The following is a 15,117-nucleotide window of genomic DNA, read 5'->3' as shown; positions in this document are numbered from 1 at the left end:
CTCCCCTCTGCCCTCTTCATGCTACTGCTCTCCAGCGATGCTCCAGATGAAAAATGACATAGGATAAGACTGCTTTCATTCTTCACCGTTACACTCGACACCTAAACCTGAAACCTAAAGTAACTGAACTTGTTAATTAGGATGTTCGTGTTGCCTGAAGCAAAGCTGTACTTGTTAAATCACTTCCCCTTTGCGTCTAGTCACAACTTTCAAAACAAACTAAGCTTGGTATAGCAATAAGTGAAGTTAATATTGCATACCGTCTAGAAAGAGGGGTTAGACAACACTTCTAAAGGTCAAGACCGTATTTCCTCATCTGATAGACCTTAACGGCTCTAGTTTGTGCTGGTAAAAATGTTTTCTTTTCTTTTCCCCCACAGTACTTCAGAAAATGTTTAATGTACTCAAACATTTGCAGAAAGAAACAATGGATTTTTTTTAATAACCCTTGTTCACTGAGGCCTAATGAAAACTACTTCTTTGCATTGAGCCCACACTGTAGTTTGCATTAGCGAATGCTTTCATGCATCAACCATTTGCACTGTGTGGTATCTCATTTATGCTTTGTTTCTCAATTGGAAGGAAGAGCTGCCTTCGCACACAAAGCTGAAGTAAGTATTTTTAGCTTTTTGTCTTTTCCCTCATTAATACGCCTTATGCAGAGGCCGTTTCAAATATTGATGAGCTGAGAACTTTGAAGCCACCTCAAGAAATCCCTTATGAGTCAGCTGTATTTTTGAACTGTGTGGTGTTGAAGTGATTACATTATAGTAAATTACAAGCAGATGCATTTTGTTGTAGATATAAAAAGTTGTTCCTTGTTTTTGTTGCTGAGATGTGTGATTGTTTGTGTAATAATAGAAAGAACTAAGCTGAGAAAAGGAACATGATGAGCTTCATGGCTTGAGTGGTCAATGAAGCTCAAAGTGTGTGCAGGTGTTTCCTTTAAACACTAATAAATTGACTAGTGTGACAGTTTCACATGGGTTACATCAGTTCTCAGCAGCCTAATTTTGAATTCTGATTTTAACAACAGTACCCTGAAAGAAACTACATATATTTTTTGCTAAAAAGTAAATGTAATTCATATTTGAGATAATCACATAAGGCATATTTAATCACACATTTAACAACAGAGCAAGTCATGTTATCTTTTACAGACACCAACCATTAAAAAAGTTCTATGGTCATGTTAAAAATATAAAAAAGCGTTAACATAAAATAAATTATTTTAGAAAATAAAACAGATTTCAGTTTGTTGATCTTCAAGGTGCAAAACATGTTATTGGTGTGTTTTAGTCGTAAAATTATTGTTGATTTGCTTTTTCCATTATTTTTCACAAAAAGATCAAATGAAAACAAAAAGAGTTTTAACAAAAAGAATGAAAATAAAATAAAATAAAATACAAAAAGAGTGAAAATTAAATTAAATTAAATTAAATTAAATTAAATTAAATTAAATTAAATTAAATTAAATTAAATTAAATTAAATTAAATTAAAAAGAGTTTTAACAAAAAAAAGTAAAATAAAATAAGATTTCAGTTTGGTGCTCAAATACAAAACACTTTTTGGTGTGTTAGTTGTAAAATGATTGTTTATCAGTAATTTTGTTCCTGCTCTACAGAAGAAACTGATTGTACAGATGTGCCACATATTCTCCAATTTACTCTCTGCTTGTTTCTTTTGAAAGAGCAGCCATGGATATATACTTCGGAACTTTCATAAGACATGTTAAGCTGTAACTTTTACATTGTGGTAAACCGGTGGTACTGAATTAATGTGGATTGCAGCTTCCCTCTGTGGTGACATCACTTGAAACTGCAATGCTGTTGCTTTTATAAGGCAGCCCACTCAAGCAGCCACTGTACAATTATGAGATGATCTCAGGAAGTAAATAGAAAAGGTTTTTGACTAGATACTATAGTTTAGAGTATAAGACTGTGCACATGGGAAAATGTAAGTACAATTTCTGGATATCAAAACAATATTTAGATTTGCACATTTCACACGCATTATGTTGCAGTATGCAAATGTACTTATTTACTTATTGAATGCACCGCAAAGGCATAATGCATCAAAAAAAAATATATAAATTTTTAACTTTAATTTAAGACGGAGCAAAAATATGCAAAACCAACTCCTCTTACATTATACAGACAGAAACAAATGAATCGTTGCTGTTGTGCCATGTTATCTGTTCTGATAAGTGGCGTGATTAATTAATAGCTTAGTGTTTGCCTTTTCATCATCAGCAGAGATTTGCATGTTTTATGATTTGACAATATTCATTTTCTCCTTTAGTTAATAGTTAATAATGCTAGTTTGTTTGTTGTACTGGTGCCTCCATTTTTATTTTATTTTATTTAATTTTTTTCATCACAATGCGGTAAGGAAGGTAGCGGTTGCTATCAAGACAGGTGACAGATACATTAACACACGGGCCTGGTCTTTGGCTATTTGACAGAAACTCTAAATGTGCCTTTTGGGGTCATCTTTAATAAATTAAATCTAACATGAAGTACCAATCTTTTTACCAATTCTTTTTTCATTTGTCCTTCATGAAAATGTTTCAATACTTGCTAGGGGGACAGAGAACGTGATTAAATGATTAATGATTGATTATGGTAAAGATCTCTGACTGATGTAGATACTTCTTTAAATAAAAAAAATTAAATAATAAAATAATTACCTACAAATAAAAATATGTAACTTGAATGTGCATTGGTCACTTTCAGAAAAATGTATGTTTATTTTGTGCTTAAACAGATGGTTAAAGTAAAAAATAAATAAATAAATAAATAAATAAATAAAATTTAAAAAAAATGAATGAAGGTTATTATTGTAAATTAAAACCATAAAAAAATGTGTTATTAAAATAAACAACTGAAACAAAGCAGAATAAAATTATACCTGATTATAACATTAAAAACAAATAATTGAAATATAAAAAAATAAATAAAAATATAAGTGATATATATATATATATATATATATATATATAATATATATATATATATATATATATATATATATATATATATATATATATATTAATTGACAATGAAAATGATACTACATTTATAAAAAAAAAAACTACATTTACTAAAACTTTAAAATAAAATAAAAAATATAAATATTAAGAAAAATATAATATTATCTTGTAACACGGGTTACAATATGTTAGGTGGACTGACTAACTAACTAACTTTTTTTAATGCATTTTTTTAATGCACATCGGTAGGGTTTATGAAATCCTATCTAGTTCTACAAATGCAAAAAAAAAAGGGCAGCTCAAGTAAGAATTCTGTCGTGGCGGTTTGTTCCACATCCCACATAACTTAAGAAGTGAAAGTGAAGTCAGAGGTGATATTTCAGGTCAACACATTTATTGCCAGTAAGTCCTGCTAGACTGATGGTTATTACTACTGATAGACCTCCTCAGAAATATGCATACGATTTCTGAAACCAGGCGTCCTGTTGAGTGGCCTAATCTTGATATGCAAAACCCTTCAATTGCCCTCCTCCTGAAAGAAAAAACTTCACAGCTGCATAGCTTCCTCTTTTTCAACTTTTTAAAATCATGCTGTGCTTGTATTGCACAACTGTAGACACCTCTTTGCCCTCGCAGTTATATATTTCCACTGACTGTTCATCTGTGAATGTTGAGCAATGAATGCATAAATTACAAATCCCCAATAATCTCCATTCTATGAGAGCACCTTACTTAAAGGAATTTTTATTGTTTGCAGAATGACAATATAGTAGACCTTTATTCAAGAAAAAGGAGCCGATGGTTGTTTTGTTTAGGTTATGGAGGGATACAGGTGGTTAGTTGGCGGCCTGATCTAACAGAGACCAATGTGTGTCATGAATCTATGATGAATGTCACAGAACAGGTACTTTACTGATTCATTATTTGGTGATTAAACATTGAAGCTTTAGCCTTAAGAAGTAACAGTTGTGAGAGAATGGGGTGTGTAGAGTGTGAGAGACTTTTATGCAAACAATGTTTAGCAAACACCTAAAGCGATATCAGATTTTCACATTAAAGGAACGCATTCAAGCATGTGTGACTCACAAAATGATTCAATAATGATTCACAAATCCTGAGCTGAGTGACTCGGTTATAAACTGACCATTTACTAGGGGTGCAGAAATAAAACCGCTGGAGTTTCATTGAGGGCTTTTCTAATCAACTTTCTACTATTTTACTATTATGATATATGAGGACAGTTAGGCAATCATACATCACCAAACAATCACACCTCCTTAAGTACACAGTGTGCACTGCAGGGTGCTTTCTTCAGAATTTACTGTTGGCCAGCAGCTGTGTCTGTGCAGATGCACACAGCTCCACTTATGATGCGCCTACAGAACCTTCCCTCTTCCTGTACATAGCAAATATATCTTTAAGATGCACTGTTAGAATCAATCACTTTATTGCCTCTTGAAGTGCATGCTGAGCTTAGTTACAGCAACTCTGCTTAAATGTAATTTTATTGGAGAAGAATGTGCACATTCTGCAGTAAAATCCTGTCAGCTGCATGTGAAAAAATGGTAACACTTTACAAAGAAGTTCAGTTCATTAACTTTCATTAGAAATCATGACCTAACAATGCTTCTTTACTGATTAATCAATGCAACTGTTCATTAAGTCACGTTTGTTCATAATACATTAATGTTATTAATTTAACAAAATTAATGTTATTTCAAATGTATCAGTATATATAGAAATGAACATTATATAAAATTAATAAAAGCTTTAAAAATGCAGAAAACTTATTGTGCATTGTTAGTTTATGTTAGCTATTATAGTAAACAAATCAAACTTAACTGGATAGAGAAAATTAAGTAATGTAAATAAGTAATTTGATTTAAGTTGTGATTTAAAAATATATATACTTTTCCACTTGCCCATGTGTAATGCATCACAACTGATAATATTTTATTTGCATACTGGTCTTTATTTTTTTATTTTCGTTATTTTATTGATATTTCATAAAAACGGTCATTTAACGTAGTTATATCTGACCAGCTGCTTTATTTGAATAGATTAGGAAGTGGGATTTGTATAATTATATCTGCAAATAAGCTGATTTCAGTGTTACTCAGGCTTACCAGGTCCACGCTATTCACTAATGGCTGAAATTGTTCAAGAAAGCAAGAGTTTGAGTGATTGTTCTCTTACAGTAGCTTTATACATCAGATTACACAATACAAAAAAGACGAAAGGTCCCAATAAAAGAGGTATCTATTGAGTGACTGAAACTTTCAACACTTTCAGCCACACCTTGTTTAACTTGGCACAAACAAGAAATCCGTACGTCTCAAAGGAATTTTTTTTTTTTTTTTTTTTGTACAGCACTGTCGGAGGCGTCTACATCCAAGCCGTACCAGGGAGTGAGAGTCAAAGACCCTGTGAAGGAGCTGCTGCGGAGAAAAAGAGGAAATGCTGCCAGAACGACACCCCCCACCGCAGTAGGAACTAGAGCACACATGTGCACACATGCTTTTGATTGTGAAAACTGTCCTTTAACATTATCTCATTTGTTATTCATTCAAGTCCAAGCTTGTTTTTTTTTTTTTTCTTCATCTAATCCATCCAATGCACAATACTGATATCCACATATGGGACTGAAAAAGATTACTTAAGAAAAAAGAGGACCTCAGGCTTTAAAGATGGCTAATTGTTTGGTTGGTGTCATTTAAGGAACAGTTTACCACCAAAAAAATGTTGCTCCAAACCTGTAGGAGAATTCTTTCTTCTGTGGAACACAAAAGAATAAACTTTGAAGAATTCAGAATGACCAAACAAGTTTTGATTGCCATTCACTTGCACTGTACAGACAAAAAAAAAAAAATTTGAGACATATCTCAAAATATCTTCTTTTACATTCCACAGAGGAGAAAGTATAGTACAGGTTTGGAATGACATGAGGTTGAGTAAATGATGACAGAAATGTCATTTGTGGGTAAACTATCCCTTTAATTGCTATTGTTAATATGGCAAACACAAGTCTTACTAACACTTACTAATAATTGGCTGAATAATGGAGCCCAAGAGGACTGAAAACTCTCAAATTGATTATAGGATTGCGAAATATTGCAAAAGATTGCATGGACTTGTTGAGATGAGCTCAATTTAAAAGTCATAGCAACTCTGTTTAAATGTCATTAAAGGAAGAGAATGTTAAAATTCCACAAATAAAATCCTGTTAAAGGGATAGTTCACCCAAAAATGAAAATTCTCTCATTAATTACTCACCCTCATGTTGTTCCAAATCTGAAAAGACCTCCGTTCATCTTCGGAACACAAATGAAGATACTTTTGATGAAATCCGAGAGCACTTTTTCTATGGGCCTTGAACATGTCAGTTATTTTGCTGTCTATGCAGGGTCAGAAAGCTCTCAGATTTCATCAAAAATATCTTCATTTGTGTTCCGAGGATGAACAAAGGTCTTACGTCATGAGGGTGAGTAATTAATGACAGAATTATCATTTTTGGGTGAACTATACCTTTAATAAACTCTAACTCGAATCTACAGTTCATTAACATTATTTACTGCATTAGAAATCATAAACTAACAATGTTTCTTTACAGATTTATTGATCTATTGGTCATTAAGCATATTTGTACAGAAAATATTATTGGTTTTATCTTGAAATGTAAAAAATGTATCTGTGTATATAGAAATGAACATTTAAAGATAAGTTGTGAAAGAAAAGCGGAGCTTGGGGGTTTAAACTTCTCTAATTGTTTAGTTAGTGTCACTTGACTGGAATGGTTCATAGTACGAGGTCAGTTCTGGGCACTAAAAGCTGTCTGCATATCCTACCCCCAGAAAACTCTTACATTTATTACAGGATTGCAAAATTGCACAATCAATGTCAGCTTGAATATTAATAGCATTACTGAGCGCAGAAAAGCAGACTCTCCAAACTCCAAGGGGATTTTGATCTTATATAATCCAGGTGTTTTTCCATGACAGTTAAACTATTCCCCCACATAGCCAGAGGGGTTGGGCATAGGGCCTATGCAAATCCGTTTGTGGATCTGCCAAGTGGCTTGCCTACCAACCTTCTAATTATACTTGACAACACATGAAAACAAAAACACACACACTCAGCAGCCTCTTTCTCACATTAAAATCACATAAAAATGGGTTGAACTCTGTTAAATGCAAACTGTAGAAAGGCATGAGATCTTATGAAGCCACTTTATGGTTCTTATAATGCCATCCTGATTGTTTACAAATGCTCTTTAAGTTATTCTGCAGAAGCTGATGACACTTGAGGTAGTATTTGCTTCCCAAGTGGCATTATGGCAATAAGTGAAACCACACACAAGAACTAAACCTGCTCTTATCTGTGTCTGTTACAGTACATTAGGGCTAGCTACTGTAGCTTATCTGTAAACCAGCACCTCCACGTGCTCTCTGCCATTTCAATCAACAACTCTCTCAGAATGAAGATGTGTTTTAAAACAGTTCTGCCATTGCTGGGTTCGGGGCCACAGCAAGAAACACCTTGATCCAAACTACCAGGTGTAGGTCTTAAACAAAAGTCCCTATCATCTGTTTAAGTATAATTTAAGTGGAAGAACATGCCCTGAAATGTAAATCATTTTACAAAGGAATCACATTGTGCTGCACCTTAACTATTTTTGATCTAATGTATAACAAGCAGGTCATTGTTATTGTTATACAAACTGTCATCAAGATAATTGACTGCACATTATCCTGTTTGCTAGTTCTGCGTTTGACTACTTGTCAAATAAATATACATATGTGGATATATAAATGCAGATTAATTTAAAGCATCCACTGAGTAAAACAATGCATACAGTATATTATTCAATAGACTTGTTAATTAAAATATATAGCTACAATGGACCCTTTCTTCTTCTATCTGAATTTGTATCTCGTCTCTTTTTGTCTGCACTGGTTTGGTGCTGTTTCAGTGTTGTCTTGTCTCAAGTGTACTCTTGAAGACCTTAGTTTCTTCTATTCAAATGTGCTCATCATAAAAGGAAAACTTTTAAAGAAAAAGTTTTTAGCTTTGTTGAACCAAGGCTAAGTGTTTGTTGTTGCCATGTTTTCTGGACAATACTCACTGAGATCCCAATCCTGATTGTAGTGAAAGGTCCAAACATTTTTCCTGGGATTAGATCCAGTTATTGAACCCTCAGGGTGGAATACTTTAAGTATTTGTCTCTGTAAAGAAACAAGAAAAATGTTAATGTTTAATAACAGATATGAAGCGTAAGCGGGCCATAAAATCATCATTTTCAAAGCACCAAACTTAAAAGTCATGAGCTGTCACATTTTATGCTTTACATTGAAATGTTAAATGATGCCTGGCCCATGTTAAGTGACAAGAGCAATTCCAAACAAAGCCATGCGAGCTGTCTACTAAAGATAAAGTGCATGTTCTACTTTTACTTGAGTCAACAATTTACAATTCATTCAGTATGCCTAAGGTTTTTTTTTCCAGAAAACCCAGCAACATATTTGCGAGTTCGACTCCTATATACAGTATATATCCTAAAAAGGCTAATATATATGTATACACACACACACACACACACACACACACACACACACAACCTACTTTTCACAACATAAAAGTAAAAAGGTTATAGAACACTAAACTGTTTTGAAACAGTTAACAGTATGCAGGTGAATTGGTAATAGGTCAGGGTATCATGTTTGGGTATAAAATGAGCATCTCAGTCTTTGCAACCAAGGTTGGATCATGACTCATCACTTTATGCCAAATTTCATGAGAGGAGTGTCAAACAAATCAAAAATCACATTTCGCCATGCAAAATTGCAAAGAATTTAGGTCTTTCACAAACTAGCACACGTAATACTGTGAAAAAAAATCAGGAATTCAGCGAAATCACAGTCCATGTAGGGCAAGGCAGGAAACCTCAGTTGAATGTGCTTCACTTTGAGCCCTCACATGGCATTGCACAAGAAACCATCATGCTGCAGTGTTAAATATAGTCACATGGGCTCGGGAGTACTTCGGAAAACCACTGTCACTTAACACAGTCTGCTGCTGCATCAAGAAATGCAACTTAAATCTCTGTTACTCTAGGAGAAAGCTATACATCAATTCTATGCAGCGATGCTGCCGGGTTCTCTGAGCTCATCTCAGATAGTCAAAAATACAGTGGAAATGTATGCTGTGCTCAGATGAGTCCACATTTCAGCTTGTTTCCGGGAAAAATGGATTTCGAGTTCTCAGTCCCATGTGCATGTGCTACAACAGCGTGGTTTCGTAGAGACTGAGTGAATGTGCTAGACTGGCCTACCTGCAGTCTAGATCTGACTCCAACTGAAAATGTATGACCAGTCATGAAAAGGAGAATCAGACAACGAAAATCACAGACTGCTGAGCATCTGAAGCCTTGTAGCAAACGAGACTGGACAAACATTTTGCTTGCAAAACTTTAACAATTAGTATCCTCAATTCCAAAACAATGCAACATTGTAATTAAAAGGACGGTTGATGTGACACAGAGTTAAACGTGCCTCCTGTCCAAGCTTTTTTGGAGTGTGCTGCAGACATCAAAATAAAAATTTGTTTATATTTACAAAATAAAATGAAGTTGGTCAGTGAAAGCATTGGATTTATTTATTTTTATTTTTTTCATATTCTTGAATTTATGGCATTTCACAAAACATCCCAACTTTTCTGTAATTGGGGTTGTATGCATATATATATATATATATATATATATATATATATATATATATATATATATATATATATATATATATATATATAGATATAGATATATATATATATATATATATATAGATATATATATATATATACAGTGCCATCCAGTCTCGCTTTGAAGGGGCCCTGTGGCACACAGACCGAGGGGGACCAGCTCACTTCCTCGCACTCGTGTTTGTGTGTGTGTGTGTGTGTGTATATATATAATATATATATATATATATATATATATATATATATATATATATATATATATATATATATATAGATATATATATATATATATATACAAAAAAACATTTGCTGATACTTTCTCTTGTTTAGGAAACTAACTAACTAACAAAACTAACAAAATTTTGATAAATTTTTTCAGAAAACAAGACTTAATAATAAATCATTTTGCTTCTCTTGATTCAAGAATATTTAGATATTTATACTAGAAAAAAAAGAAAATACTAAGATAATCATTTTTTGCAGTTATATAGTTGAATATATATAATTAAATGGGACACTTTTTTCTATAGGTGATGGTTCCCAGCAGCACTCTGCCATCATACACACATGCTGGTAAGTAACAAATTAATTTTTTTGGTCACTGATTAATGCAAATATTTTTCATGCTAATTCTCCTCTATGAAAGGGTCTTCCAGCTTTGTAGAAGCCAACCAGAGCAGCTTAAATGATTCATTAGTAGATGTCGGTGGGCTCTGCACAGGATGGATTGCCCAGACCACCAGCACAACTGCCCTTCAGCCTCTGAGTCACTGGACTCCTCCAGACCAACACCACGACCCTGCCATACCACCCCACACAGATATGTATGTCCAGCCGATCTGTCCCAGTTACACTGTGGTGGGCCCTTCTCCTATGCTGACATTTACACACACACCTCTCTTCACTAACCTTGCGGTGAGTCACAGAGTGACACTAAGCCACTTCTATTATTTTCAGTGTCTGGAGATGTTAACTCATCTCTTATCTGGTTCCCTAGACCATGAGCACATCCAGCTCATCCCTGCCTCAGGTGGAGGTCCCGGACTCCTCCTTGACATACATTCCTTGGGCTCAGCCTTTATCCACCATCTCCGGCTCCGTCGTGCAGGCCCCCTCGATGCCAGCAGCCCTGACGGCTCCCCAGCTCTTCCCAGTGCCTCTGACCTTGCCAGTTATCTCACCAGAGCCTGAGCCTCAGCAGGTGGAGACTCCCCAGGCCCCAGAGGGCACTCTGGCCCTTGAGAAACTGCTGGAAGAAGATGAGGGCCAAAAAGAACCCTACATCTGCAACTCCTCGCTTTTTTCAGAAGATATTTAAGATAGTTGCATTAGCACTCTTTTTGTGCATCTTCTTAATATACATGAGCATTTAGTACAGCATTTTGGCAACAAAAAAAACTACTGTGCACTCTTAAAAATAAACGTTCCAAAAGGGTGTTTTTGAAGTGATACCATAGAAGAACCATTTTTGGTTAAAAAAAAAAAAAACACATTTCAGTGAACAGTTCCTAAAAGAACCATTTTGAAGAACATTTTAAAAATCTAAAGAACCTTTTTCGACTATAAAGAAACTTTTCTGCATTTTAAAAGGTTCCACTGATGTTCAAGGTTCTTCATAGAACCACTGATGCCAATAAAGCACCTTTATTTTTAAGAGTGTGAAGGGATACACTCTTAAAAATAAAGGTTCTTTATTGGCATATGGTTCCATTAAGAACCTTTAACATCCATGGAACCTTTACATTCTACAGAAGGTTCTTTATAGTAGAAAAAGGTTCTAAAATAAAAGTGTCTTTGGAGAACTAAAAATGGTTCTTCTATGGATTTTCTGCAACTCTTTTGGAACCTTTATTTTTAAGTTCAGTCAATTCAAGTCACCTTTATTTATAGAGTGCTTTACACAACGGAGGCTGTTTCAAAGCAGCTTCACAGTATTAATCAGAAAACAGAACCAAGGGAATCAATGGTGCAAATATCATCAAATATAATCAAAATGATGCTGTTAAGCAGCCTTAACAAAACAATAGTGTCATATTTAGCCCCAGTCAGTTCAATGTTGATTCAGTACAGTTCAAAAATTGTGTCAAGTTCATCCATTATGAAAAAGTACAATTTGGCAAAAAAAAAAAAAAAGGTCAAGTCAGTTCAGTGTTGATACAGTTCAGTTCAAGTGTGTTGATGTTGCAAAGTGAAGCAACTCTACAGAGGACAATAGTGTCATTATTCAGCTCAAATAAATTCAAGTTTTGTTCTCATAGTGCCAGTGCTGTCAAATCGATAATATCACTGAATATTGAGAGTGTAGATTAATCTCTGTTTTAGCTGGATTGTGTAGCTTCAATTAAAAAAAAAACAACAAAAAAAACAGCAGAATTCTGTAGCCAGTTTACAGTGGTTAAAATGTAAACATTTACAGAGTGTTGTTCCTTCTTTATAGTTCATTAAAATATCAGTTAGAATTAGAAAGCCAGAAGTTTTCTGAAAGTTGGAGAAATCCCCTGTGGATGTTATCATTTTATCTACCCGTGTCCTTAACCTGCAGGCTTAGTTGTCTCTCAAGTTAACACCTTTCTTAATGAGATGTTTGAATAAGGGTCTTCTCTGCGCACGCTCTACCATGAAATCTGCTTCTCTAGAGGTTCTGTACATGACATTTCCTAGTCAAACAGGTACGACAATAAAGCGAATGGATTTGCAAACAGGTGTGTGTGATTTTTTTGTGATGGTGGGGGTTGTGTGTATGTGTGTGAGAATGTGACTGATGCTTTTGAATTGCTACCATATGGTTTTTATTGATCGTAAACACGGTTTGCATTTGTTCAATCAAATTGAAAATTGCATTTGTTTGTGTTGCCAGTAATAACTATGTTTCACCAATTTAGCACAGAATCTCAGCAACAGGGAAGAATTATAAGCCAGTACCTAAGCGAAACAAATCTTTTAATAAAACAAAGCTCAAAAAGATACTAGTGAAGGGGCATTCAGGAACATTTCAGTCATTGTCACATGACAAATAAATAAAAGGCTCGGAAGGTAAAGTAATTATGTTCCCTGTAAATAATCTTTAGCTGCATTATAATGATTTCTTAATTCAGAACATGTTTAAGATTCCATAGGTGGATTTGTTTGGGGAATTTGGCTGTTAAATGTATAACATTTAAAGTCACATTTTGATGAACAAGATGAAATGATGCGAAATGATCCAAACTTCCTATCACTAAAACTTAGGTGACTAGAACTGACAAACAAACAGAACAACCCAATGATATCAAATGATGACAGACAATTGAACCGAGGAAAACACAGAAGTTCAATACACAGACAAAACCAATCAATGAAATGAATCCCAGGTGCAAAAAACTAATCAAACCATGAAAAACCATAGAAACAGATTAAAATCATGGAAACTAATGGAAGACATAACTGACCGAAAATGGTAACACAATACAAAGCTTCACCCAAACAGAACTCAAACTCAAAATACCCGTTACAGCAGCAATAACCTTGTTTAATTTAACCCGAACACAATCCGTCTACTAACAATAACACATTTTCCCTCTTTTACTAATTGGAACATACATTTACATAAAATTAATTCTTGTCTCACTCTGTTCAACCAACATAGTGTTTGTCAAGAACAAGAGAGAAAAAAAAACAGTGATGAATGACCCACTAAAATGAGTGCTTCCCACCAGGTGTGCTATTGTAAAGGTTCAATCCAGTCTGCTAAAACAGGAAATATAATACAGCAAACTCCTAATAAACATTACAAGATAAGCAATAAAAGTAAGTATGAACACAGTAAAGTACAATGAAGGAACGCTGCTCCACAGTCTCTCCATCACACATTCTCCTCATAACCGATCATGGAATTCCTACTATTTATTTACATGACTGAGACTGTGAAAGATTTTCAGTGATTAAAGTTTTTCTGCTCCTCATAGTGGCTTCAGAAGATTTGAAATATAGCTTAGAAGTTGTATGGATGATGTTATTATACAGTTATGTTATTTTTATGCTGCTTCTTTTTTTTTTGTCATTTTTGAGCCTGGCCATCATTCACTACTACCTAACGGAAGAAAAAAAGACATACCGATTTGGAACGACATGAAGGTGAGTAAATGAACTTTTTTAGGTGAACTATAGCTTTAAAGCAGGTTCACTTTACACATCTGTGCAAGCCCTTTATTTTCATTTGGATTATGCATTCGGGAGATGCTTTTATCGAAAGCGACATACACTGGACTCAAAGCTTACAATTTATCAGTTCATGCATTCCCTGGGAATTAAACCCACAACCTTGGTTTTGCTACTACTAGTTGTAATAATTCCTGCTCTAATGCTAGCAAGACATAATTTACACAAGCTCAGTCATAGGTCAAATGTTTAAAGTACAAGAAATCTAACAGCAAGACAAATGGTTATGGGTTTTGGGGTCACGACCCTCAGAGGTGAATGGGCGTTTTCCAACCATAAAAAGTACTAAGAGTGAGTGAAACCAAGACATCTGCATTCAGTGTCTTTTTTTTTTTTTTTTTTTTTTTTTTTTTTAAGTGAACACAAATTTTTGTGCATGACTCCTCGGGACACATCGTGCTGCCAAGATGCCTCTGCTTACCTTTAAGGTGCCATTGAATCTGCCTAACAGGATCCAAAGGCATGTCTACACAAATGTTGAGATATGGAAGAAGGTACAGTACAAGGTGTGACTGTCGAGGAGAAGCAGGAAAAGTGTGAGCTAGAGGGAGACAATATTTGGCACTTCGCTCTGCAGGATGAGAAAGCAAGGAAACATGTCAAAGTTAAATACATGCTTAAAATGTTTCGATGACAGTCCGTGCAGAAGTGCACATTGGAGACCCATTACCAAGCTGGATGAACCATTTATTGTAAGCACTATTACAACTGCCATAGGGACAAAAATATGTCATGATTTCATTGTTATGGGGAATAAAAGAGTTTGTATTTCTTTGTAGATTACTTGATAAATCTTTGGCAAACATTAACAGTGAATGTTATTCTCTTTATGTGCCAAATCATTAATAATTTCCAGACAGAATTTTCATATGTCAGCAGGGATCCCAGTGATACAGAATCAAGACTGAAAAAAACAAAGTCATTTCCAAGCTCCTCCTATCAAATGGCAGTTAGACAGTGCAAAGGTCCCACACTCTCAATATTTCCTTGGGAAAATTGCAGAAAACCCAACTTTCTGGTTTTAAAGAGAGCACGAAAAAAAAAAAGAAACTCTTGATGAATTTAAGACTGATTGGACTTTGCTAGACATGTAATATATCTGGTTTATAAATGACTATTTTTATTTATTAAATTGTGACAATTGTATACCTTCTTCAAAGCTCTTCACGCTCCT

At 34.5% G+C, this 15,117-nt stretch overlaps 1 protein-coding gene across 2 annotated transcripts; it reads left to right on the top strand.

Moving 5' to 3' along the window:
* The first annotated feature begins 585 nt into the window (after positions 1 to 585).
* Positions 586 to 11,253, top strand: LOC109090325 (POU domain class 2-associating factor 1). Of its 2 annotated transcripts, none has more exons than XM_042739332.1 (5): positions 586 to 611; positions 5,364 to 5,479; positions 10,277 to 10,319; positions 10,393 to 10,661; positions 10,744 to 11,252. In XM_042739332.1, exons 3-5 carry the CDS (start codon positions 10,280 to 10,282, stop codon positions 11,062 to 11,064), a joined length of 630 nt encoding a protein of 209 aa, XP_042595266.1. In that variant the 5' UTR covers positions 586 to 611; positions 5,364 to 5,479; positions 10,277 to 10,279; the 3' UTR covers positions 11,065 to 11,252. The 2 variants fall into 2 exon arrangements, with proteins under 2 accessions (XP_042595266.1, XP_018959666.1); XM_019104121.2 differs by lacking the exon at positions 586 to 611 and adding an exon at positions 1,808 to 1,957 and having other exon boundaries at positions 10,744 to 11,253.
* The last annotated feature ends 3,864 nt before the right edge of the window (positions 11,254 to 15,117 follow it).

This window comes from Cyprinus carpio, chromosome B15 (assembly GCF_018340385.1).
Source record: "Cyprinus carpio isolate SPL01 chromosome B15, ASM1834038v1, whole genome shotgun sequence".
Classification (NCBI taxonomy): domain Eukaryota; kingdom Metazoa; phylum Chordata; class Actinopteri; order Cypriniformes; family Cyprinidae; genus Cyprinus; species Cyprinus carpio.
The sequence above is the reverse complement of the archived record's forward strand: the minus strand, read 5'-3'. Positions and strand labels throughout refer to the sequence as shown.

Bases quoted from the DNA above. Each gene is read 5' to 3' on its own strand.
- LOC109090325 (XM_019104121.2), top strand. The intron at 5,480-10,276 runs GTAGGAACTAGA...TTTTTTCTATAG, and splicing joins GAACGACACCCCCCACCGCA to GTGATGGTTCCCAGCAGCAC. The intron at 10,662-10,743 runs GTGAGTCACAGA...CTGGTTCCCTAG, and splicing joins CTCTCTTCACTAACCTTGCG to ACCATGAGCACATCCAGCTC.